This window comes from Notolepis coatsorum (assembly GCF_963971535.1).
Source record: "Notolepis coatsorum genome assembly, chromosome: 17".
Classification (NCBI taxonomy): Eukaryota; Metazoa; Chordata; class Actinopteri; order Aulopiformes; family Paralepididae; genus Notolepis; species Notolepis coatsorum.
In genome coordinates, this window is record NC_140181.1 from 37033258 (window position 1) to 37058491 (window position 25234).

The 25234-nt window shown below is 40.6% G+C and overlaps 1 protein-coding gene across 1 annotated transcript in view; it reads left to right on the plus strand.

Moving 5' to 3' along the window:
* Nucleotides 1–25234, plus strand: part of LOC311243751 (GLIPR1-like protein 1) — a 44553-nt gene that overhangs the window by 12038 nt on the left and 7281 nt on the right. Inside the window, exon 2 of the mRNA XM_084333094.1 lies at nt 24624–24774. Within this exon, the coding sequence (XP_084189220.1) occupies nt 24624–24774 (151 nt within the window). The remainder of the gene's footprint in view (nt 1–24623; nt 24775–25234) is intronic.

Consider the following 25234-nt stretch of genomic DNA (forward strand, 5'->3'; position numbering starts at 1 on the left):
CATACTATACTCTATAGCTTCATGTACTATACTCTAGCTTCATGTACTGTACTCTAGCTTCATGTACTATACTCTAGCTTCATGTACTTTACTCTAGCTTCATGTACTTTACTCTAGCTTCATGTACTGTACTCTAGCTTCACGTACTATACTCTAGCTTCATGTACTGTACTCTAGCTTCATGTACTGTACTCTAGCTTCATGTACTGTACTCTAGCTTCATGTACTGTACTCTAGCTTCATGTACTTTACTCTAGCTTCATGTACTTTACTCTAGTTTCATGTACTGTACTCTAGTTTCATGTACTTTACTCTAGTTTCATGTACTGTACTCTAGCTTCATGTAATGTACTCTAGCTTCATGTACTATACTCTAGCTTCATGTACTATACTCTAGCTTAATGTACTGTACTCTAGCTTCATGTACTTTACTCTAGCTTCATGTACTATACTCTAGCTTAATGTACTGTACTCTAGCTTCATGTACTGTACTCTAGCTTCATGTACTATACTCTAGCTTAATGTACTGTACTCTAGCTTCATGTACTGTACTCTAGCTTCATGTACTATACTCTAGCTTCATGTACTATACTCTAGCTTAATGTACTGTACTCTAGCTTCATGTACTGTACTCTAGCTTCATGTACTATACTCTAGCTTAATGTACTGTACTCTAGCTTCATGTACTGTACTCTAGCTTCATGTACTGTACTCTAGCTTCATGTACTATACTCTAGTTTCATGTACTTTACTCTAGCTTCATGTACTGTAATCTAGTTTAATGTAATGTACTCTAGCTTCATGTACTTTACTCTAGTTTCATGTAATGTAATCTAGCTTCATGTACTGTACTCTAGCTTCATGTACTTTACTCTAGCTTAATGTACTGTACTCTAGCTTCACGTACTATACTCTAGCTTCATGTACTGTACTGTAATCTAGTTTAATGTAATGTACTCTAGCTTCATGTAATGTACTCTAGCTTCATGCAGTGTACTCTAGCTTCATGTACTTTACTCTGCATTTGAGGTCAGTGCAGAGTATAGTACACCAATGTACCTCCACTGCCTCTCTGCCAGTAACACATAATTAGCATCACATTCACATACTGTACACTAGGTCCTGTTTCACCAAAGCATCTCAGTGCTAAAACCATCTCTGTTTATGAAGTGACTTTAATGAAAGTCTTCAGTGTATACTGCATATACCTGTACAGGGACGTGCACAGGACTTTAGAGGGGCAGGTGCTCAAAGGCTGAAAAGGGCACTATACCTGTGTGTGTTTTAACCGAGCGTGCGTAGTGCGCAAGCCCGAATTTTAAGGGCCCTTTTCGGGCGGGGAGGCCCCTTCTTTTGCTTTTTGGGGGGTCTTGGTGATCAAATATTGAATATTGAACTATAATAATCAGTGCAGGAGCTCACTTATCCTTGAAAGACACTTTTATCACTGACTTAAAAGGCCCATACATCTCCATAAATGTTCAGGGGGGAGGGAATAAGTGCTTACCCTACAGACCCCAAGAAGTGCTGTATATTCTGTATTTAATATAAATGCATTTTTTATTCCAATCCCGATTTGTATTTGAGATTCCCAAATCCCATCGGACTTGACTTCTTCGTGTCCCTCAATGAGTGTAATACTGTACCAGCATTCAACTGTATGCGCCACAACGGTTTCTATCATCATCATCACCACCCACGCTATGCATAAAATATAGGTCCGCGAAGAGGCACGCTGAGGAGGCTGTGCAAACTGCAATGGAATATGGGGCATCTCTCTCTCTTTACCTAATATTTTGATTCTATCCTGACATTTTTCAGTTGGAAGGGCAGTCTATATGCGTAACAATTTTTTTTTTAAATAATAAATATATATTTTTTTTTCTCCAAAAAGGGCACTTTTTTTTACGAGGCTCAAAAAGGCAGGTGCACCCCCTGGGCTCTATGTGTGCAGTGCACGTGCCTGTACCTGTACCAGAACTGCAGCCAGCTGTCTGAGGTAATTAAGCATTACATCACGCGCAGGAGTGGTTTGTGAAAAATAAACCATGCCTAGGGCCCGGTGGTCGTTAGACCCCCCTAGGCATGGTTTATTTTTCACAAATCACGACTGCAAGTGGTGTAATGCTTTTATACAACTGCCACATCCATCCAACCTTATTGCTATACAATAAACACACATTAATCGAAGATTTATTGAAAAAAACATCCGCCACAAAAAGTAGTTCCCACAACAACAAAAAAGAGAAATTGCCTCCATGTGGAAGCAGCTCGGAAGTGTATCCAACCAACTAACACATCCAACTGTCTTTCAACTAAGACATCCAACCAACTAACACATCCAACTGTCTTTCAACTAAGACATCCAACCAACTAACACATCCAACTGTCTTGCAACTAAGACATCCAACCAACTAACACATCCAACTGTCTTTCAACTAAGACATCCAACCAACTAACACATCCAACTTTTCATTCGTTTTTAATTATGAAGTTAGCGGTTGTTATTCGAATGATTGATTGATTGATTGATTGAAAATTTTATTACCAGATGCAGAATGGGTACAATACAGTACGGCTCATTACACACAATTGTTAAGGGGATGCAGACCTACTTTCTATAGAACTTCATTCTTAGATGCTTCTATAGAAAGTAGGTAAAACAAATTAAAACGTTTTCTTTGCCCTATTTTTTTATTTATTTTTTTAAACCTACTTTAGAGGGCCTAAACTTAACCAGTTGGAAACCAGGCATGCAGTAATAAAATTAGCAATCAATCAATCAATCAATCAATTCAATAGGCCATGCTCACTTAAAACAGCGCAGCACTCAGCTGCTTCTATGTCTCTCAGTCCTCCGCCGTTGCAGACAGGAGTGTGTGTGTGTGTGTGTGTGTGTGTGTGTGTGTGTGTGTGTGTGTGTGTGTGTGTGTGTGTGTGTGTGTGTGTGTGTGTGTGCGTGCGCGTGTGTGTGGGTGTGCCAGACAGTGTACGCGAGTGAGTGAGCTCTGCAGTCAGGGGCAAGGAAGAAATTCTTTTAAAGAAAATTGCAAATAATCAATCAATCAATCCGCGATTTTTCTTTTGTTCCACAATGACTCATGACCCATAGATTACACAATCCAACATTGTGTAAGAGACTAAGACATTCGCCGTGACAGAATCTGTTTATATTTAGTCGTTATGACGCTATCAACATATCCATTTGTAAAGATTATTGTCCCCTCTCCTCTCCTCCCCTCTCCGCTCTCCGCTCCCTCTACAAAGTCGAACGGGGGAGTGATAGTGATTCGGTTGTGGGCGGGTCCTGGGACCAAGAGCGTGGAATTGTGACAGATACATACGTGTAAATTGACTGTTTCAGCCAATCAGAATCGAGAAATTTGCATGCCGTTGTATAAAAGGTTGATAATCTGTCTGCAGTCTTACTCCTCATTGCTTCTCTATGGTGATTCAATCTGACACAATCCCATTACATGTAGCTAACATATCTGTACAAAGTGAAGTGTATTTTAAAAAGATGTTGTGGTAATGTGTTATTTACATAATGGGTTCATTGGTCCTGTAGGGTTATCACACAAACTCAACCAGGCTAGTCTTAACTAGAACCAGACTAACTTGGTTTCCACTACTGGGCCAAACAGAGCTTGTCTGGTTTTCACTACTGGGCCAAACAGGGCTAGTCTAGTTTCTTTATAGGGCCAAACAGGGATAGCCAAACTGTACTAATTATCCATGAATTAATTAATATTCCTGTGGTTATTTTTCTATCTTTTTGCTAACTGTTTATAATTTGTCTGTTTGGCTCCAGTTGGAAATACAGCAAACCTGGTTTGAATCCCATATTGTAATGTTGACTTGGCTCTGGTCCTGGTCAAACCCACTACGCTGGAAGTCAAACTGCCTGAGAGTCTTTAGGGACCACAGCCCTGCCCTGTTCCCTGCACACTCACCAAGACACTGATTTACTGAAGTACAAGAGTTGAGCAACAGAGCAGAGCAGAACAGAACAGAGGAGAGCAGAGGAGAGGAGAGGAGAGAAGAGGAGAGGAGAGGAGAGGAGAGGAGAGGAGAGGAGAGGAGAGGAGAGGAGAGGAGAGGAGAGGAGAGGAGAGGAGAGGAGAGGAGAGGAGAGGAGAGGAGAGGAGAGGAGAGGAGAGGAGGAGAGGAGAGGAGAGGAGAAGAGGGGGGAGGGGAGAAGAGAGGAGGGAGGGGATGGGAAAAGAGAGCGGATGAACAGAAAGAAGACATTGGACCTCATGATCGAACAGACTTACGAGAAAGTTACGAACACTTTTCTTCGTAACTCCACTTAGAAACTGCTCTGGTGTTTTCTATTTCGGCATGATCGAACTGTTTCTTTTTGTTCGTAGATACGAACAGGATTTATGAACGCGGAAAGTCGTAGATAGGACAGACTGGTGTGTACCCGTGTTCTTAACCCTAGCCAATTCACCTAAAAATACAAACATAAGTAAATGGAAGATTGCTCAACTTCTACAAGGGCCATTTGCATGTTCTTGGTATCTAGGGACATCTATGGATCTCAGGGAATGTATTCCCAGTGTCAGAGATATATTGTCTGTTACTAGGCTTGAGTAAATTGTAATGAACCAAAGGAGAATATAACATTTCTTTTTTCATCTTTGATGGTGAATAACACCATGCAAAGATTTACCAGACATGAACAAATCTAAGCAAATTAATAAAGGGCAGATGATTAACAGGAGGTTTTGTAGATACAGTACCAAAGTATACCCCAAAATACCAGAAAATACCCCAAAGTATACCCCAAAGTACCAGAAAATACCAGAAAATACCAGAAAATACCCCAAAGTATACCCCAAAATACCAGAAAATACCCCAAAATACCCTAAAGTATACACCAAGGTACCAGAAAATACCCCAAAATACCCCAAAGTACCAGAAAATACCAGAAAATACGCCAAAATACCCCAAAGTATACCCCAAAATACCAGAAAATACCCAAAATACCCCAAAGTATACCTCAAAATACCAGAAAATACCAGAAAATACCCCAAAGTACCAGAAAATACCTCAAAATACCCCAAAATACCCTAAAATACCCCAACGTATACCAGAAAATACCCCAAAATACCCTAGAATACCCCAAAGTATACCCCAAAATACCAGAAAATACCCCAAAATACCCCAAAGTATACCTCAAAATACCAGAAAATACCTCAAAATACCCCAAAATTAGGGATGTCCGATATTATCGGCCGACCGATATTATCGGCCGATATCGGCAGTAAAATGTGATATCGGAAAATATCGGTTTAAAAAAAATTAAAAACAATAACAATATTTGTTATATATATATCCAGTGAAATTATTAGTTACCTGAAATTATTCCGTTTTTTGGGGTGGGAAACCCTGCATATATCGGTATCGGTTTATATCGGTTGATATCGGTATCGGAAATTAAGAGTTGGACAATATCGGAATATCGGTATCGGTAAAAAAGCCAATATCGAGCATCCCTACCCAAAATACCCTAAAATACCCCAAAGTATACCCCAAAATACCAGAAAATACCCCAAAATACCCTAAAATACCCCAAAGTATACCTCAAAATACCAGAAAATACCTCAAAATACCCCAAAATACCCTAAAATACCCCAAAGTATACCCCAAAATACCAGAAAATACCCCAAAATACCCCAAAGTATACCCCAAAGTACCAGAAAATACCAGAAAATACCAGAAAATACCCCAAAGTATACCCCAAAATACCAGAAAATACCAGAAAATACCCCAAAATACCCTAAAGTATACCCCAAGGTACCAGAAAATACCCCAAAATACCCCCAAAGTATACCCCAAAGTACCAGAAAATACCAGAAAATACGCCAAAATACCCCAAAATACCCTAAAATACCCCAAAAAATACCCCAAAATACCAGAAAATACCAGAAAATACCCCAAAGTACCAGAAAATACCTCAAAATACCCCAAAATACCCTAAAATACCCCAAAGTATACCCCAAAATACCAGAAAATACCCCAAAATACCCCAAAAAAATACACTAAAATACCCTAATGTATACCCCAAAGTACCCCAAAGTACCCCAAAGTACCAGAAAATACCCCAAAGTATACCCCAAAGTACCAGAAAATACCAGAAAATACCCCAAAATACCCCAAAGTATACCCCAAAATACCAGAAAATACCCCAAAATACCCTAAAATATCCCAAAGTATACCCCAAAGTACCAGAAATACCCCAAAATACCCCAAAGTACCCCAAAGTATACCCCAAAATACCAGAAAATACCCCAAAGTACGCCAAAATATACCCCAAAATACCCCAAAGTATACCCCAAAATACCCCACAGTACCCCAAAATACCCCAACATATCCCAAAATGAAAAACAAAAATTTGCACATTTTGTGTAATAGTGTAATAGTGTGTAATAGTGTAATAGTGTGTAATAGTGTAATACTGTAATACTGTAATAGTGTGTAATAGTGTAATAGTGTAATAGTGTGTAATAGTGTAATAGTGTGTAATAGTGTAATAGTGTGTAATAGTGTGTAATAGTGTAATAGTGTGCTAGTGTAATAGTGTAATAGTGTGCTAGTGCATAATAGTGTAATAGTGTAATAGTGTGTAATAGTGTAATAATGTGCTAGTGTAATAGTGTAATAGTGTAATAGTGTGTAATAGTGTAATAGTGTGTAATAATGTAATAGTGTAATTTTGTGTAATAGTGTGTAATAGTGTAATAGTGTAATAGTGTGTAATAGTGTAATAGTGTGATAGTGTGTAATAGTGTAATAGTGTGTAATAGTGTAATAGTGTGTAATAGTGTAATAGTGTATTAGTGTGTAATAGTGTAATCGTGTGTAATAGTGTAATGGTGTGCTAGTGTAATAGTGTGTAATAGTGTAATAGTGTGTAATAGTGTAATAGTATAATAGTGTGTAATAGTGTAATAGTGTGTAATAGTGTAATAGTGTGTAATAGTGTAATAGTGTAATAGTGTGTAATAGTGTAATAGTGTAATAGTGTGCTAGTGTGTAATAGTGTAATAGTGTGCTAGTGTAATAGTGTAATAGTGTGTAATAGTGTGTAATAGTGTGCTAGTGTAATAGTGTAATAGTGTAATAGTGTGCTAGTGTAATAGTGTAATAGTGTAATAGTGTGTAATAGTGTAATAGTGTGTAATAGTGTAATAGTGTAATTTTGTGTAATAGTGTGTAATAGTGTAATAGTGTAATAGTGTGTAATAGTGTAATAGTGTGATAGTGTGTAATAGTGTAATAGTGTGTAATAGTGTAATAGTGTGTAATAGTGTAATGGTGTATTAGTGTGTAATAGTGTAATCGTGTGTAATAGTGTAATAGTGTGCTAGTGTAATAGTGTAATAGTGTGTAATAGTGTAATAGTGTAATAGTGTGTAATAGTGTAATAGTATAATAGTGTGTAATAGTGTAATAGTGTAATAGTGTGTAATAGTGTAATAGTGTGTAATAGTGTAATAGTGTAATAGTGTAATAGTGTAATAGTGTGCTAGTGTGTAATAGTGTAATAGTGTGCTAGTGTAATAGTGTGCTAGTGTAATAGTGTAATAGTGTGTAATAGTGTGTAATAGTGTGTAATAGTGTGCTAGTGTAATAGTGTAATAGTGTAATAGTGTGCTAGTGTGTAATAGTGTAATAGTGTAATAGTGTAATAGTGTGTAATAGTGTAATAGTGTGCTAGTGTAATAGTGTAGTGTGTAATAGTGTAATAGTGTAATAGTGTGTAATAGTGTAATAGTGTAATAGTGTGTAATAGTGTGTAATAGTGTAATAGTGTGTAATAGTGTAATAGTGTGTAATAGTGTGTAATAGTGTGCTAGTGTGCTAGTGTAATAGTGTAATAGTGTGTAATAGTGTAATAGTGTGTAATAGTGTAATAGTGTAATAGTGTGTAATAGTGTGCTAGTGTAATAGTGTAATAGTGTGCTAGTGTGTAATAGTGTGTAATAGTGTAATAGTGTGTAATAGTGTAATAGTGTGTAATAGTGTGTAATAGTGTGCTAGTGTAATAGTGTGTAATAGTGTAATAGTGTGTAATAGTGTAATAGTGTGTAATAATATAATAGTGTAATAGTGTGTAATAGTGTAATAGTGTAATAGTGGGTGGCCTTGTACCCATATTGACAGTCAAATAGTTTATACTTGTAAATGTAGGGGAGAACGGGGGACGTTGTCACACTTTTTACTCTAGTGTGAATTGCTCATCATCAAAACATCTTTCAATAGTCATTCCTACATTAAATTGAAGCTTAAGATGTTGGCTTGAAATGTGTATCCCTCTCATTTTCCAACGTATTGTAACAAAGAGTTAATCACCTATCAAATACACTCTGACACATTGTGACAACCAACCCCATCATGGGGATGGTTGTCACACACTATGGGGTTGGTTGTCACACCATGTGTTTTAATGGGAAACATCTTAAAAAGAAGACGGGCATCTTAAAAAGAAGAAGGCAGAACTAAATTAGAATGTTTAATTGCATTGACAAGTTGACAAATACATAACTTAATGCATCTTAACATGAACATGAACAGGAAACACATCTTTAGGCCATCCTATATAACAAAATAAGAACACAATAAATCGGCCTAACAATAATAGCCTACACAACATGTGACAACCAACCCCAAATAAAATGTGACGACCAACCCCAACTGGACTGTCTTGATAGCATCAAGGCTAACAGCCATCTAACAACTAGTTAGCTAGCTAACAACAATCTAAACTATAGCTATCCCTTCACACTTTTTAAGGGTAATAATTGTTTCATTATAAACCAATTGTGTAAAAGCCTAGAAGAAAAATACTGAGGAGCGGAATATTTACAAATGGACATGAAAAACACAAAAAGTCCTCTCACCTCAAATTCAGCTGTTTCACTCCAAAGATGACAATGTAGGTGAACTCTGACCCCAATTCTGGACATTTAAATACCAAAGTATGGGAGACAGGACCCTCTGGTAGTGAAATATAATGAATGTGACAACCTACCCGTGTGACAACGTCCCCCGTTCTCCCCTACTTAAGTACTAAAAAGTAAAACTTGACTTTCCTTTAGCTCAAATATCCTATAACAAAATACTGTATCACTAGGTAAATGTTAACATCACAGAACATTTTTTTCTTACTTTATAGTTCTACAATTTCCAGTAAACAATTCAATGAGGATACTCTTAGATAAACGTAAAACTATCCATCTGTAAATAAAGGTGGACGGACGAGTATATATCACTTTAAGAGGTAGTGCATTCATAAAACATGAAATCACCATTGTTGTGCATAAGTGCATAAGTGAAACAACTTAGTGCAAATAACATCAACACATTAGCATTGCATAGCATATTACACACTGGTAGCTATTACATTAACCATGTTATACACACTTTTCTTTATTTTCTATTTCTTTTTTTTCTTTTATTCAATCTACTGCATATACTTGGGGTTTGGAACACCTGGGTGACCTTTGAGCATGATGTTGGTGTACTCTCTGTGCAGAGACTGGGGGATGATGTCGTGTGGCCTTTCATGACGATCCCATCCTCCACTGTGAGCTTGTCTCTGTAGGGGAAGAAGGGAATGACAGCAGGCTGGAACTGGCTTTCTCTTAGTTTAAGACTTTTTAAGCTTTTAGTTTAGTCAGGAGTCAAATGATTCCAATGATTGTAGTGTACTGTAGGTATACTGATATACAGAGAGCAGAGGAGAGGAGAAGAGAAGAGAGGAGACTTACTTGACTTAAGCCTTTGCACTCCCTGCGGAGCATAGGCCACTGACGATTTATTTCCATGTTGCACGGTTTTTGGCCTCCTGAACGATGTTGTGCCATCCCAGTTCAGCCTCTTTCATTTCCCCTTCCCAAGAATGGCACCAGGTGTTTCGAGGCCTGCCGCGTTTCCTCTTTCCGGATGGGTTCCATCGTAGGGCTTGCCGGGTGATGTTTGTGTCTTCCTTTCTCAGGGTATGGCCTATCCACATCCACTTTCTCTTCTTTATTTCTTCTGGTGGGGGTAGTTGTTTTGTGTGCTCCCACAGGTCCAGATTTGTAATGACATTTGGCCATCTCACTCTTAGAATGCGGTGGAGGCAGGAATCTATGAAGGACTGTACTTTCTGCTTCAGCCCTACGGTTGTCTTCCAGGTCTCCAAGCCATACAGGAGAACTGATTTAACATTGGAGTTAAAGATCCTCAGCTTTGTGTTTGTTTTTATTTCGCGAGACCTCCATACTCGACCAAGTAGGTTGTATGCCGTTCTTGCTTTTCCGATTCGCACTCTGATGTCTTCTTCTGTGCCACCCGCTGTATCCCAAGGTAGGTGAAGGAGTTAGTTTCTTCAATGGCCTCTCCCTCTAGTTCAATGTTTTGCTGGCACTTTGTGTTGATCTTCATAATATTAGTTTTTACCCTATTGATCTTCATTCCTAGAGTTGAGGCTGTTTCCTTTAGTTTGTTGGTCTTCTGATGCATTTGCTGGTGACTGTGTGATAAAAGAGCTAGGTCGTCTGCAAAATCAAGGTCTTCAAGCTGGTGCATCAGTGTCCACTGGATGCCGTTTCTGGCTCCTTCGGTTGTCTTCTTCATGGTCCAATCAATGGCCAGCAGGAACAAGAAGGGGGACAGCAGGCAGCCTTGTCTCACTCCGGTCTTTATCTCGAACGGGTTTGAGGGCTCCCCTCTGTGCAGTGCCCTACTTGTCATCCCGTCATATGATCCTCTGATGATGTTGATGTACTTCTGTGGGATTCCATAGTGCTCCATCAGGTGCCACAGACTGTTCCTATCTAGACTGTCGAAGGCCTGTTCGAAATCAATGAAGTTGATGTATAAGGAGCTGTTCCATTCCAGGGACTGTTCGATGATCATCCTCAGTATGGCGATCTGGTCTATGCATGACCTTTCTTTCTGGAATCCTGCTTGATGGTCTCTGAGGAGCATGTCAACGACAGTCTTCATCCTATATAGAATTATCCGGTTGAAGACTTTGCTGGCGGTCGAAAGTAGCGTGATCCCCCGGTAGTGCAAGGTCCCTATGTATTCCTTTGTGTGCTTCTCCTTGGCTGCTCTCGTTCTGGCATTGTTGAGGTGGTCCTTTGCCTTTTTCCTCTCCTCCATGCTGTCCAATGTTCTTTGGGTGATCCACAATTTGTTTTCTTTCTTTCTTCTTCCCAGACTTTCCTCGCAGGTTGTTCGCCACACGTTTTTGATCTTCTCCCAGCTTTCGTCGATTTCTTCTTCCCCACTGCCCGTTTCAGCCAGGGCCTGGAAACTTGTTCCTCAGTGTGATCTGGACGTGCTTCTGGTGTAGTTTTTCTTCCAGTTTCTTGGTGTCATACTTTGTTGTTCTGTTTCCTGTGGTTCCCCTTTTCAGCTTCAGTTGTACCTTTGCTATGACTAAGTGGTGGTCTGATCCGACATCTGCACCTCTCTTTGTTCGCACATCAAGCAGAGATCGTCTGAACTGCTTCCTGATGCATATGTGATCGATTTGGTTGCATGTTTTCTGATCAGGGGACACCCATGTGGTCTTGTGGGTTTCTTTATGTAGGAAAAAGGTTTGTTTGTCTGCACAGAAGTCTAAAAACATCTGCCCATTTTCGTTTCTGCATCCCACTCATTGCTGTCCCATGACTGGTACGTATCCGTTGTTTTCTTTTCCCACTTTGGCGTTCATGTCGCCCATCAATATAACCACCTCCCTTTCCGTTGCTTTGAGTAGTGTGTTCTGTAGTTTTCCATAGAACTCCTCCTTTGACTCTTCTGTGGCATCGTTGGTTGGTGCGTATGCCACAATAATCCTGAGTGTGATTCTTCTATGAGACGTTCTGAACTTTGCTGTGATGAGTCTAGAGGAGACTGGTTCCCATCCAATGAGAGCCTTCTCCGCCTGTGTTGAGAGCATGATGCCTACCCCCTGCGTGTGTGGGGCGCCTTCTTCTTCATGTCCGGAGTACAGTATGTTTTCCGGATGCTAATCTGCTCTCTCCTGAACCTATCCATCTTGTTTCATTTAAACCTATGATGTGTAATCCATAGCTTTGCATCTTCTTTGCAATGTTGGCAGCTTTCCCTGCTTCGTACATGGTGCGCAGGTTCCATGTTCCAATCTTTGTAGGTTTCCTGGTTGGGAGGACATTCGATCTCCTAGCTTCCCAGAGGCTTTGGCTAGCAGATGGCATATTTTCACATTTCGGATCCAACACCGGGAGACTTTGCGCTCAAGTTATCTGTCAGTGTTTTCGCAATCAAAAGTTAACCTCTGAGTTGGCCTACCCAGAGGTGCTTTTTTGTCAGGGTAGTGCTCCCTTAGCCCTTTGCCCTCTCAGGCCCACCGGGCAGTGGTTGAACCATTCTTCATCTGTTCCCTCACCTGAGACCAGTTTGCCATGGGTGACCCTACCAGGAGCACTAGGCTCCAGACAACATAGCTCTCAGGATCCTAAGACAGGCAAACCTCTCCACCGTGATAAGGTGATGGTTCCAGGAGAGGAGGAGAAGAGATTATATGAGAGGAGAGGGGAGGAGGGGAGAGGTGGGAGGGGAGGAGAGGAGAACAGAGGAGATGATGGGAGGAAAGGGGAGGAGTGTGATTAGAGGAGAGGAGAGGAGAGATTATATGAGAGGAGAGAGGGGGAGAGGGGAGCGAGGAAAACAGAGGAGATGAGGAGAGGGGAGGAGATGAGAGGAGAGGAGAGGAGAGGAGAGGGGAGGAGAGGGGGGAAGGGGAGGGTAGAGGAGAGGAGAGGATGGAAGTAGAGGAGGGGAGGAAGGAAGAGGAGAGGGTGGAGATCCAGAGCAGGAAACTACCTTATATTCGATCTGTAATACTGACCAGATGTTAGAGAGAGAGAGAGAGAGAGAGAGAGAGAGAGAGAGAGAGAGAGAGAGAGAGAGAGAGAGAGAGAGAGAGAGAGAGAGAGAGAGAGAGAGAGAGAGAGAGAGAGAGAGAGAGAGAGAGAGAGAGAGAGAGAGAGAGATGGAGACACCAGGCTATTGTTTGTTCAGAGTCATGGGGTGGTTGGACAAATAAACACACACAGCCAGGCAGTCTCTCTCTCTCTTTCTCTCTCTCTCTCTCTCTCTCTCTCTCTCTCTCTCTCTCTCTCTCTCTCTCTCTCTCTCTCTCTCTCTCTCTCTCTCCCCCTTCTCTCTCTTTCTCCTCCCCCCTCCCCCCCTCTCTCTCTCTTTCTCTCATACACAGAGTCACATTCTTGTTAATATTACAAAGTGAGACAGGACTCTTGCTGTTCTTTAGCCATTAAGCTACACAGGTCACCACCTCGGTCTCCTAGCAACTTGTAACTTTAACCTGATTGGTTTAAACTCTATGAGTCAGACAGACATGACCCGAGGCCAGAGAGAGAGAGAGAGAGAGAGAGAAAAAGATGGAGAGAGAGATTGGGAAAGAGAGAGAGACAGAGAGAGAGAAGGAGAAAAGAGAGTGAGGGAGAGGGAGAGATGGAGAAATAGAGGGAGAGAGAGAAACAGAGAGAGAGAGACAGAGAGAAAGAGACGGAGAGAGATTGGGAAAGAGAGAGAGACAGAGAGAGAGAAGGAGAAAAGAGAGAGAGGGTGAGGGAGAGGAGAGATGGAGAAATAGAGGGAGAGAGAGAAACAGGGAGAGAGAGAGAGAGAGAGAGAGAGAGAGAGAGAGAGAGAGAGAGAGAGAGAGAGAGAGAGAGAGAGAGAGAGAGAGAGAGAGAGGGGGGGGGGAGAGATGGAGAGAGAGAAAGAGAGAGATAAACAACTGTTTTCAAGTAAGAAGTATTTTCTTCAGTAAATTGTCAAAACAGATTTTGTCCCAGTTGCCCAACAGTATTCCTAATTTCTATTGAGGAGAAGTTGTTTGTCACCATGTTACATGTGGCTGAACTTGACCAGGTCTTGTAGTTTCTCCTGGTGTTGAACGTCACAGACATGGGATGAAAACAGGAAAGATCTTTTGACGTGTCCTGGTGACAGTGTTCCTGCATGGGTTCAGTGATGCTCCCCGCTCCCAGATCACTTGACTGTGTCAACACCCAGACCTCCAGATGGTCACATGAGATCAATCTTACTATCCACACAAGAAACGTTGGGTCAGTAACAAAAACACAAACACCACACAAGAGTTAAAGGAGAACACCACACACTAGCCTAGCTTAGCACAAATGAATGGAAGTGGATACAGTTGTTGGCTGCTGGCCAAAAAACAACTCTTCTAAACTAGCCTAACTTTCATTAATTTGTGCTAAACTAGGCTAGATTGCAGCTGGATAGCTTTCTACTGAACGCACAGAGGAAAATTGGTATCTATCGTCTCTGACTCTGGAGAAGACAGTAACATAATTTCCCATAATGTTGACCTGTTCCTTTAACAGGAACACACCACTAAAAACCTATGACGGTATCCTTGATAATTCCATTGGCATCCTAGAAGATCATTGGTTCTGCTCTAGTTCTATATCTATTTACTACATCAACAAACACGGAGCCCCACAGCCGATGAAATATCAGCTCCTCAGTGTTTCATTCTCAGGACAGGAAATGGAATGATGGGAAGGAAATACCTTAGACTGGGATCACGCTATGCTCAGGGTCAGAAGTTTAGCCTGAGGTTAATGTAATAATGTCTAATGTACCACCAGCATTTTTAGTCTTCCAGAACATCTGTGTTCTATGACCTTAACTCATTGGGCGCCATTGACGAGAAAAGTCGGGTTAACTCGCCATCGCTTGAGCGCCAATCACGAGAAAAGTCAGGTTTTAATCGTTATTTCTTTTATTCGCTGTTGCCATTCATAATTCATCGGGGCAGGCTGTGCATACTGTTCTGAATGTGTCTGAGCTGGCAGACGGTCAATACCGCCCTCTAACGCCTTCGGCCGCTATTGCACTCCATTTGAAACGATGTAGTTTGTTTTCTGGGCGGAGCTGAGCTGTGCGGGCGGGGTTTAAATACTCCGGCAGGACGAGCGTTTACAACTATGCATCAACTAGCCCCCCCCCCCCCCCCCCCCCCCCCCCCACGCCGGTCCAAGCCCCATTTCATTCTTGCATGAGGAAGGATAATAACGATAATCAAGCATTGATTTCAGGAAGATTCGATAATCAGGCGAAAAATTATAACGTGATAACTGGATTTCACTAAAGGGCTATTTTCACGTATTTTCCTAGGATTACTAAGAATCACCCAAACTATACTCATATTCGAAACGGTATAAAACGGAAATGTACGGATGAAAAAACAATCTGTTTTTTGCATGTTGACCAGAAGCAACTCACTGACAATCGACGGTGTTATTAGATCCATAGCTATAATATTTCATATATTTTAAGCACTCGCAAGTTTGGCTTTCTCCCCATTGAACAGAGTGCTGGCCTTCTACCCAGAAGGTAAACAATGACCCCTAGCGCTGAATGAGTTAAAGGACACAATCCACCCCCTTCCGCATCATATTTGGCCACAGGCGTCTTGCGTGGACATTGTAGCCTACAGTCATGACCAGTATAGTGTGACTGAAGCACGACAGAGAGTTAGCTGACTGAATTTATCCTGAACACCATCGATGCTGTAGCTGATAAACCCATACGAAGATGTTAGCTAGCTACTCCGTGGCTCTTCCAGTCCGAGGTGATGACGAAACACGTGTTACGGATGGATTATGGCAAGCTCATTATTCATAACTGTTTAGTTTAGTGTAGTTTAGTTGCACTTACAAAGGAAACAACAAGAAACACTATACCATAACATACTTAGGATAACAAAGCATACTGATACATACATCTGTATACTAGGGCTGACCCCTATTAGTCGAATAGTCGACTAATCGATCAAAAGGAGCCGTAGTCGACTGCCAACCTCTTACTCGAATGCAAATTTTTTATTTATTTTTATTATAAAAAAATATATATGATTATTTCCAAAAGAAAAGAGGCCTAGAAGTGTGGCTAACGCTAATGGCACGTATACCAGAGGCTAACTGCCTAAGAAAACAGGCACAGAGGCACTGAAAGAGGATTTCACCCATCTAATGAACACACTAGACTAGACAAATATCAAGATGTATCCATCAGTGGACCAATTGCATGCTTTTGCAGAGGACAAGAAGCCTTCCGTCGACTCCTTCAGACATTAAGCACCCCCACAGCCCAAATGGAATGATACAAAAAAATAAAAAATAAAAAAAATATTATAGGCCTACTTTTATTTATTTTTAAAATTTGTCATGGTCGACTAATAGTTGACTATCGGCTCATTTCGGCCAATCAAAGTCGACTATCCAAATCCTTAGTCGGGGACAGCCCTAGTGTATACATATCAACTCACATGTATAGACATGCAGACATATAACACAGACCCACAAATAGGACATAATAATGAAGCAATAGCTCACGACAGGCCATGGTATCTGCTTTGCGTCAGGCCGAACTACGCCCCCTAGCTGTGATATAACCATAATATGACATGGCCTGGAGTGAGCTATTGCTTTTATAAAATGGTTAAAAGAAGTAAGATATGGCAATATGAAAGTAATTCAAATGTTGATGTTTTTATTGGTACATTTTTATTAGTAAATAATAATGTTCAAAATGAAATAGGCCCTAGCTGTAAGGCGGTTGTTATGCAACATACACACTAACAACTAGCATTGTTATTTTCATAGTCGAGCAGATATGCCGACTATTTATTGTACCAAGGCCGAGCGCTGTTTTAACGTATGACCTAGGACCTAGTCGGTTTGTCCAAATAATGCCTGTTTGCTTCAACGTTTTCGGAGATTGAGCGGCTGCAACAGGACTGGGGTTGACACATGCCCAGCTTAACTGGGAATCCAGGTTCAACATGAGGTTAACTATCGTAATCCATTGTCCTGCTATATTCCTATTTATCAGTCTCCCCAGTTAGTAGCTAAATTATAAAATGTTGTGCAATAGGCAATAATCAAATAATCTGGATAAAATCATTGCTTTATCCGTCTGATTCAGATGACATTAACAGACATTTTGAGCCTCTCTTGGTCCATATGGGCATAATGTGCATGCCGTGATGAGTGATTTGTTTGGTTTAAATGAAGGCTTCTTTGAACTTTCTTTTAAAGGATAACTCCACTATTTTGGGAAATTAGCTTATTTAACATCTTCCCTGGAGTTAGACAAGAAGATACATACCTTTTTTGTCTCTGTGCGTGCATTTTAGCTTTGGGAATAGATGCTCCGTTAGCATAGCTTAGCTTCATCACTGGAAGTGAGGCAGGACAGTAGCCTTACAGTAGCCTTACAGTGTATTGCAAGGTCTGACATTGACCAAACTTGATATGCATGACCTTGGTGGGCTCTAGGTCAACTCCTGAAAAGGGGGTCAATGTCAGACTTTGCAATCAAAAGTTAGGGGGCTAATAACCCTTGCCATAATTTCAGTGCGCCCCTAACTTTTGATTGCAAGGTCTGACATTGACCCCCTTTTCAGGAGTTGACCTAGAGCCCACCAAGGTCATGCATATCAAGTTTGGTCAATGTCAGACCTTGCAATACACTGTAAGGCTACTGTCCTGCCTCACTTCCAGTGATGAAGCTAAGCTATGCTAACTGAGCATCTATTCCCAAAGCTAAAATGCACGCACAGAGACAAAAAAGGTATGCATCTTCTTGTCTAACTCCAGGGAAGATGTTAAATAAGCTAATTTCCCAAAATAGTGGAGTTATCCTTTAAATGCAGATCATGTTGAGCATGTTTCAGTTAGATTGTTTATACTGTTCCACAGAAACAACACCTTCATATACAAATGATAATTTGGCAACAGAGGTACAGTAAGTGAGGTGTACATTATTCCTCCTTCTTGTGGAATATGAATAGATAACATTTTTATATAGAGTAACCATAAAAAAAAAAGAAAAAAAAAAGGCGGAGAATAAAAGTATTGCTTCCCCCCCAACATGTTTACATGTTGAATTGCATGTATCCCCACATACTTCCGATTTCCCCACGTGGAATGCACATGATTGGAAAAATAACATGCTGGTGCTCTAGTGTGACTTCTACTGGCTGAAAAGTCTATAGCACATTTAAGCTCAGTTTAGTGAGCTCATTATTCTTATATAATAACAAAACAGTAGAACAAACGGCTCTGCGTTTTTCACTCAAGAAAATAAAGACTTAGGAAGATAATATATATATGTATAATTATAATAATATATATAACATATCCAGAGAGAGTCATGCAATCAAAGGAAGTAGGAAGACAAAATCACCAAGCTAGCACTGCAGTGTCCTTGTTGCCTAGAAACATTCTCGAAGACACTCTGATGTCACGAGACCGCCGCCATCTTGGTATAGGGGGTCCATACGGATTTCTAGTATCAAATGCATGTGTTTAGGTCCGTTTTTATTACATGTTTTATCACATTCTTGTTCATTTCATAACATTTTCATACGATTTGTTTTGAAAATATTGAGGCCAACATGGCATTTCACTATTTCGAAAGCCTTTCTGGTGATTCTAAGGCGAGATATGATTCAAAGAAGCTCCCCCTGATTGACTTGACATAATGTCCATACAAAACACATACAGACATGGCCAACTCTCGAATACCCAAATTGAAGCTGCTATGTTACGTTTTGTACTAATAACAAAACAAACACAGAAATCCAAATCGCAAGTTTTATACCATCACAGAGTTAAAAGTGGCTGGCGGCTAACGTTCGGCTAACTAGCTCTGGTGTTGTGGTCGTGGTAGCTACATGCTAAGCTAATGTTAATCACATCATATCGAACCGATAGGAGTTTATCTTATCTAATCTTACGTGGTGGTACCACGTGTGCCACTACCCGGTCAAACATCCACGTAAGATTAGATAAGATAAGCTCCTATCGGTTCGATATGATGTGATTAACGTTAGCTTAGCATGTAGCTACCACAACCACAACAGCAGAGCGAGTTAGCCGAACGTTAGCCACCAGCCACTTTTTCCTCCGTAATGGTATAAAACTTGCGATTTGGATTTCTGTTTTTGTCATTAGTACAACGCGTAACACAGCAGCTCTTTGGCATTGTGAAGGACTGAAGAAAATTCCGCTTGATAGTCTTTAATTTGACGCTTTAACGATCCGTATCTGCACTAAATGAACCGTACACAATGTACGAGGCGGGGCAGTTACCCCCCACGCTGCAGTTGCCTAGCAACAACAGGCAGGAAGTTGACTTCGAGAATAAGGTGAATAGACGGGTCTTGGTGTCAGTACAATGGAGTGGATATAGCAACAAGCTTCACCCTGCTGTAGGACAGCACTTTAGAAACCTGAAAACAGCTATACATATATTGTATATATTATTATCAGCACCACATACCTTGTTGTATTACTGTTACCACAGTGATTATTGGTGACTTGAGCCTCATAACATCAACATCCCGTCCAGTTTTGTCTTCAGTCATTGTTTTATTTGACGAGAGCTTCAAAGACCAAACGCCTCTCTCCTGATATGAACCCTGTCTCCCTCTGCTGGTCACTCTATGACAATACAACATATGCCACAGACTCAGGAGGACTTGGTCAGATTTTGAGCCAGTCTATTTAACTACAAATGCTCAGATAATATTAGGTTCTGCTATAATTGATTTAGCTTAAGAATAATCACTCTATAGTGTAGTGGTTCTCATCCGTCTTATTTTATTTTATTAGCCGAGGTCTCATTTACAAGTGCGACCTGTTCAGACAGCAGCTCATACAACAGTTACACATGTACAAATTCAGCCTTAAAAACAAGAGCAGAGCATAGAAACTCTCTCCAAGATACTTAGCATTCATTTAAAACTCACTAGGGGGACCAAGCTAGACAGCTTCAGACTCTGCTGTAGCGTGTTCCAGATGGAGGAGGCAGAGTAGGAGAATGCTTTTTTACCAGGCTCAGTAGGCTACGGACTGAGGGGATGGAATAGGTCATGATATTCTGAATACGTAAGCTATATCTGGTCTGTTTGCAAAGTCGATAGAGAGATAAGTAAGTGGGAAGCAGACCTATGATGGATTTGTAAATGAAAGTATGCCAGTGCAAGGTTCTGTGCATGGAGAGAGATGACCAATTTACTAAGGAATACAGCAAACAGTGATGTGTAAGGGGTTTACAGCCAGTAATAAATCTCGGCCATGATAAACAGTGCCCCCTAAAAACAGAGGAATACCTTTTCACAATTATGATGTTGTTTACCAGAATAGCAATTTCTTTAGTGTAGCTACTGATCTTTTTATCTGTTGTTTATATTATTTTTTATTATAAGTTAGCAGATATGGGTAATTCAGGTTTCCATATGGCTGCAGATAAAATTAGCTAACATTCATTCAATATTTTCTCATTCGTTGTTTTACGAGCCAAATAACCACTTTTAGTGCTATTTAGCACGGTTTGACAAATGTGTATACTGTAGCACTTTAAAGATAGGTGCTATATAGCATCATTTGACAAAGGTGCTTCACAGCACCTTTTAATGATACAGTAGGTCTATATACTGTAGCACCAAAAGAGGTTCCAGAGCCAAAGAACCACTCTTAGTGATTTTTAGCACCATTTCAGAGTGATGGGGTTCCCCAGGCCTCATCAAGACCTCACTTTCACCTACTTATATCTGATTACATAGCTAGAAACACCCAGAGGGGGAAGGAGTATACAGTTCAATTATAGTTCAAATAATAGTAAGAGTAGAAATACCCAGATAAAATGGCACTCCGGTAAAGGTCCTCCATTCAAAATTCGACTTAACCCTTGAGTCACCCTTGTCACAGTTCTGGTCAAAAAGCCCTTTTTACATGTGTTTGTGGAAAGCATTGGCTAGATTTTCTGTATATGTCAAAAAAGTAGCTCAGTATCACATCTTGGACTCACATTACAATAATCCATGTTTTTCTTTTTTTTAAACAATCACTATTAAGCGTGTGAACAACAAGTGTCACACCTTTCACCCTATAGTCGCAGAACTGGACAGGTTAGGGTAACCCTAACCCCAACCCTAACCATAACCCTAACCCTAACCCCAACCCTAACCCTAACCCCAACCCTAACCATAACCCTAACCCTAATTTAAGAAATGGTTAAATGCAAATTAATAAATATTCGATATGTATGGTGAGGACTGAAGTTAATAATCTAATAATAATGTAAGTTAATAATGATATTCATGAAAGAAAATTGGAACAATACATGAAAAATATATGTTTTACTGAGATTGCAGTTTCGGTCACTAGGGAGACAGGTAGTGGGTTTTTTAAAGGTGGCTCGAGGGTTAAGTAAAAGTATTTGAGTATCAAAAGTATAAATTCTACATGATGTTTGTGTATTACAGTGCTAGGGAGAGTTCAGTCCTTGGGTCTGTGGTCCAATTATGGTGTTGCTCTGATTAAAGGTTATGTTAAAGTGGTCTGTGGTCATGTTGCTCTAATTAAAGGTTATGTTAAAGTGGTCTGTGGTCCAGGTCTGCTGCTCTGATTACATCATCTTGAAGTTGGCAGGCTTGGCTTCAAATTTGAAAGAACATCATCAATGTTTGCCATGTTTTCTATACAAAATATCTTTCTTCAAAGTAACTAGTAACTGATGGGTTCAGATAAATGTGTGAAACTACAACGTTCCCTAAAATGAAAATACTTAAATTAAAGTACCTCAAAATTTTACTTAACACTAGCACAGCCATGGAGAAAATGCCGCTGATTCCCGCCGGAACGGGTCAGATGACCCGAGAGCTTATATGAGAAATATGAGAAAAATAAAACAGTGTAAACTATATAATTACCTCTGAATATAAAAATATGAGGTTTACCACAATGAATGAGTGACAATTATTATTTCTTTTTATTTAAAAAAGTTAAAAAAAAATAATATTATAATTTTCAAAAAAAAAAAATTGATGGAAGAACCACATGCGGCTCGCAAGCCACGGGTTGGCCACCCCTGCGCTAGATGCTCGCAAAGTGCTGTGACTTTCGTCTGTTCCAACGGCCCATTATGTGGAATAACGTTCTAATTACATTTTCCTGAAGTCATTTTGAAATTTCAGAAACCGTGCCAGATAAAACGGGTACTTTTAGGAAAAGTCATTGAGTGACAGAGCTGGAGCTCGACCGAGTGATGAGGATACATTTATTGAAAATGCCTGGGGGTCATTTGACCCCTTGTCAGCTGTGCTAGTGTTCAGTACTTGAGTAAAACAATTTGTATTTGATTACGTTAAAGTTAGGCTTTATTACCAGCTTCCCAATTAATAAAAAAAAAAGGGCCTGAGGGCCACTGGAACTTATATGCACATGTTTTGGGATTGCCCACCGATAGCTAGTTTTTGGAAATCCATAACAACAAACTTTCAAACATATTGTGACAGATCTCCTCCCCCCTCATTTCGATACGTGAAGGATGGGAGATACGTCCGTCACGGAAGGAGTAGAGTCACTTAGGTAGCTGATCACTACGAGACAGCCGGAGACAGGGAGACAGGGAGACAGCAGGGCACGCAGAGAGGGTCGCATCCTCCCGGTCTTCATCACGGGACGTCCGACACTCCGGTCATCACTCCGGGACAGCAACTCACAGGGAGACAGGGAGACGGGACAGGCATTAGACAGCTCACGTGATTGTAATGGGCGGACATAGCAATAGATACAAGTGGTAAGCATATAATGTGAATAGAATAGATATATGAAGTAAGCATATTATGTGAATAGAATAGAAGTACTTAACCCAGCAATGAAACCACGTTGACAGACCACGGACAGAAGACGGTAAGAAGCTGATCTATGGCCTCGGTGGTGCACGTAGAGCAGTCACTGCAATATTGGCCAAGACCCCGAGACATCCACCACCTTGGTCAGCATTACGAGACAAGCACTCAGAGAGATGGGGGGGGGGGCGGGGGGTTGGGACAGGGGTTAGAGAGTTCCCATGTTTGTAGTGGGCGGAGATGGAGCAATAGATACATGTAGTGAGCATATGCATACATGGTGACAGTAGAATCATAGTATATAAGAAAATTGTGAAATAGAGTAATAGATAGAACTACTGCAAGCGTATGGATACAGGGTGAGATACAAGACAATAGCTCAGGGCCGTATGCCCCGTGGGGGCAGGAGGAGTCACTCAGAAGGTTCAGCACTGCAGGCCAGACAGAAGGCGGTTCCATGGGACCGGTTGAGACAGAGACAGATGTTAAAAGGTTCTGCTTTTCTGCAGACATGGGAGACAATAGACATCCTAACTAAACTAGACAGATTAATCTAAAGGTCAGTCCCCGACCAGGTGAGATCAGGGTAGGTTGAAGGAAAAGATGGGTCTTAAGCAGGGATTTAAAGCTTCGACAGAGCAGGCGCCCCTGACGACGGCAGGTAATTTGTTCCACAGGTAGGGAGCGCGGTAGACAAAGGCTCTGTGTCCGGCGGATTTCTTTTTAACCCTAGGAATCGATAGAAGCCCCGCATTTTGTGAGCGCAGAGCACGGGGGGGCCAGTATCGGGAGATGAGATCGGATAGATAGAGCGGTGCAAGCCCATTTAAAATTTTGTAGGTGAGGAGTAGCACTTTAAAGTCAGATTGGGCTTGAATAGGAAGCCAGTGTAGGGCAGACAAAACTGGTGTGATGTGATAACATTTTCTAGTTCTAGTTAGTATCCGTGCAGCCGCATTTTGCACAAGTTGAAGATTTTTGATGCTTGAATTAGGTAGGCCTGAAAAAAGTGCATTACAGTAGTCCAGACATGATGAGACAAAAGCATGAATCAGGGTTTCAGCATCAGCCAGAGTTCAAATGGGGCGAATTTTTGCGATATTATGAAGATGGAAGAAGGCAATTTTGGTGAAATGTTTTATATGTGCATTAAATGAGAGGGAGGAATCAAAAATTACTCAGAGGTTTTTATGGTGGAGCTCTGGGATACATGACAAAGTTATCATTATCAAAGTTGAGGGAGATGTCCTGAAACAGGCCTCTGTGGTTTGGGGGGCCAACAATTAACATCTCAGTTTTAAGGAGTAGAAAGTTTTGCGACATCCACTTTTTGACGGCAAGCAGGCAGGCCTCAAGATTTTGTAATTGGGAGGAATCATTTGGCTTAATAGGTATATATAATTGGGTGTCTTTTCCATGCTTTTTGTAAACTTTATGTACATTATAGTACCTGTTATGTCTTATTCTTATTACTTGTATTATTGCACAAATGTCTTATTCTTATTACTTGTATTATTGCACAATCGCTGTGGGCATAACCACCCGCATTTCACTGTATGCTTGTATGCCGTGACAAATAAAACTCTTGACTTGACTTGACTTGATTCCTTTAAGTCTAGGCTCAAAACACACTTTTATTCTCTAGTCTCTGTTCATTCCTTTAAGTCCAGGCTCAAAACACACCTGTGGGTTGTTATTAGATGTGTTGTATGAATACATTTAACCTGACCATTACTACTGTATCATTACCAATAACATAATTGTATTGTCCAATCAGAAATGGTACTCCAGTCCTTATATACTTGCAGTCACTATGCTGTCAAGTGTATCTGGAACCATAACTATTGTGTTAGTTCTAATCATGACCTCTATTCCATGGTTTTCTCTCCAGAAGTGGGACAGTAGTCTGAAGGTCCTGGCAGAAGGTTACGCCGCTAAGTGTATCTGGAACCACAACCCACTGCTGGAGGAGACAGGCGAGAACCTGTTTGCTGGTACCCAACTGTTTGACCCAAGGGAGTCTATGGAGAAATGGTTCTTGGGTGGGTTCAGTTTTGGTTCTGTTAAAAGGTGACAGGGTCAGGAGAACTTCTCTATCCGTAATGGACTAAGTTAGTAACATAAAGGTATACTGACAGGGTCAGGACAGCTTCTCAGAAAAATAATGTTTATTTGGTAAATGTTGTCCTGAATGTCTCACATGTGGCTTCTGCTCATGGACTAGGAGGGGTGGAACAATAAAAAAAAATCGCAGTTTGGTTCATATCACAGATTTCGGTTCCGGTTCAGTGGGGAGAAAAAATTCCAATGCAAAAAATGTATGATTTTGTTTTGCCTTCAATGTATTAGCTGAAAGCATAAGGAACACATACTTGTCTATTATTAATTATTTGTTAATTATAGATTGCTCTCATAAGGAACACATACTTGTTTGTTATCAATTAGTAATTAATTATAGGTTAATTATAGGTGGCTCAAAGTAAACCCACAGCAAATGGTTCC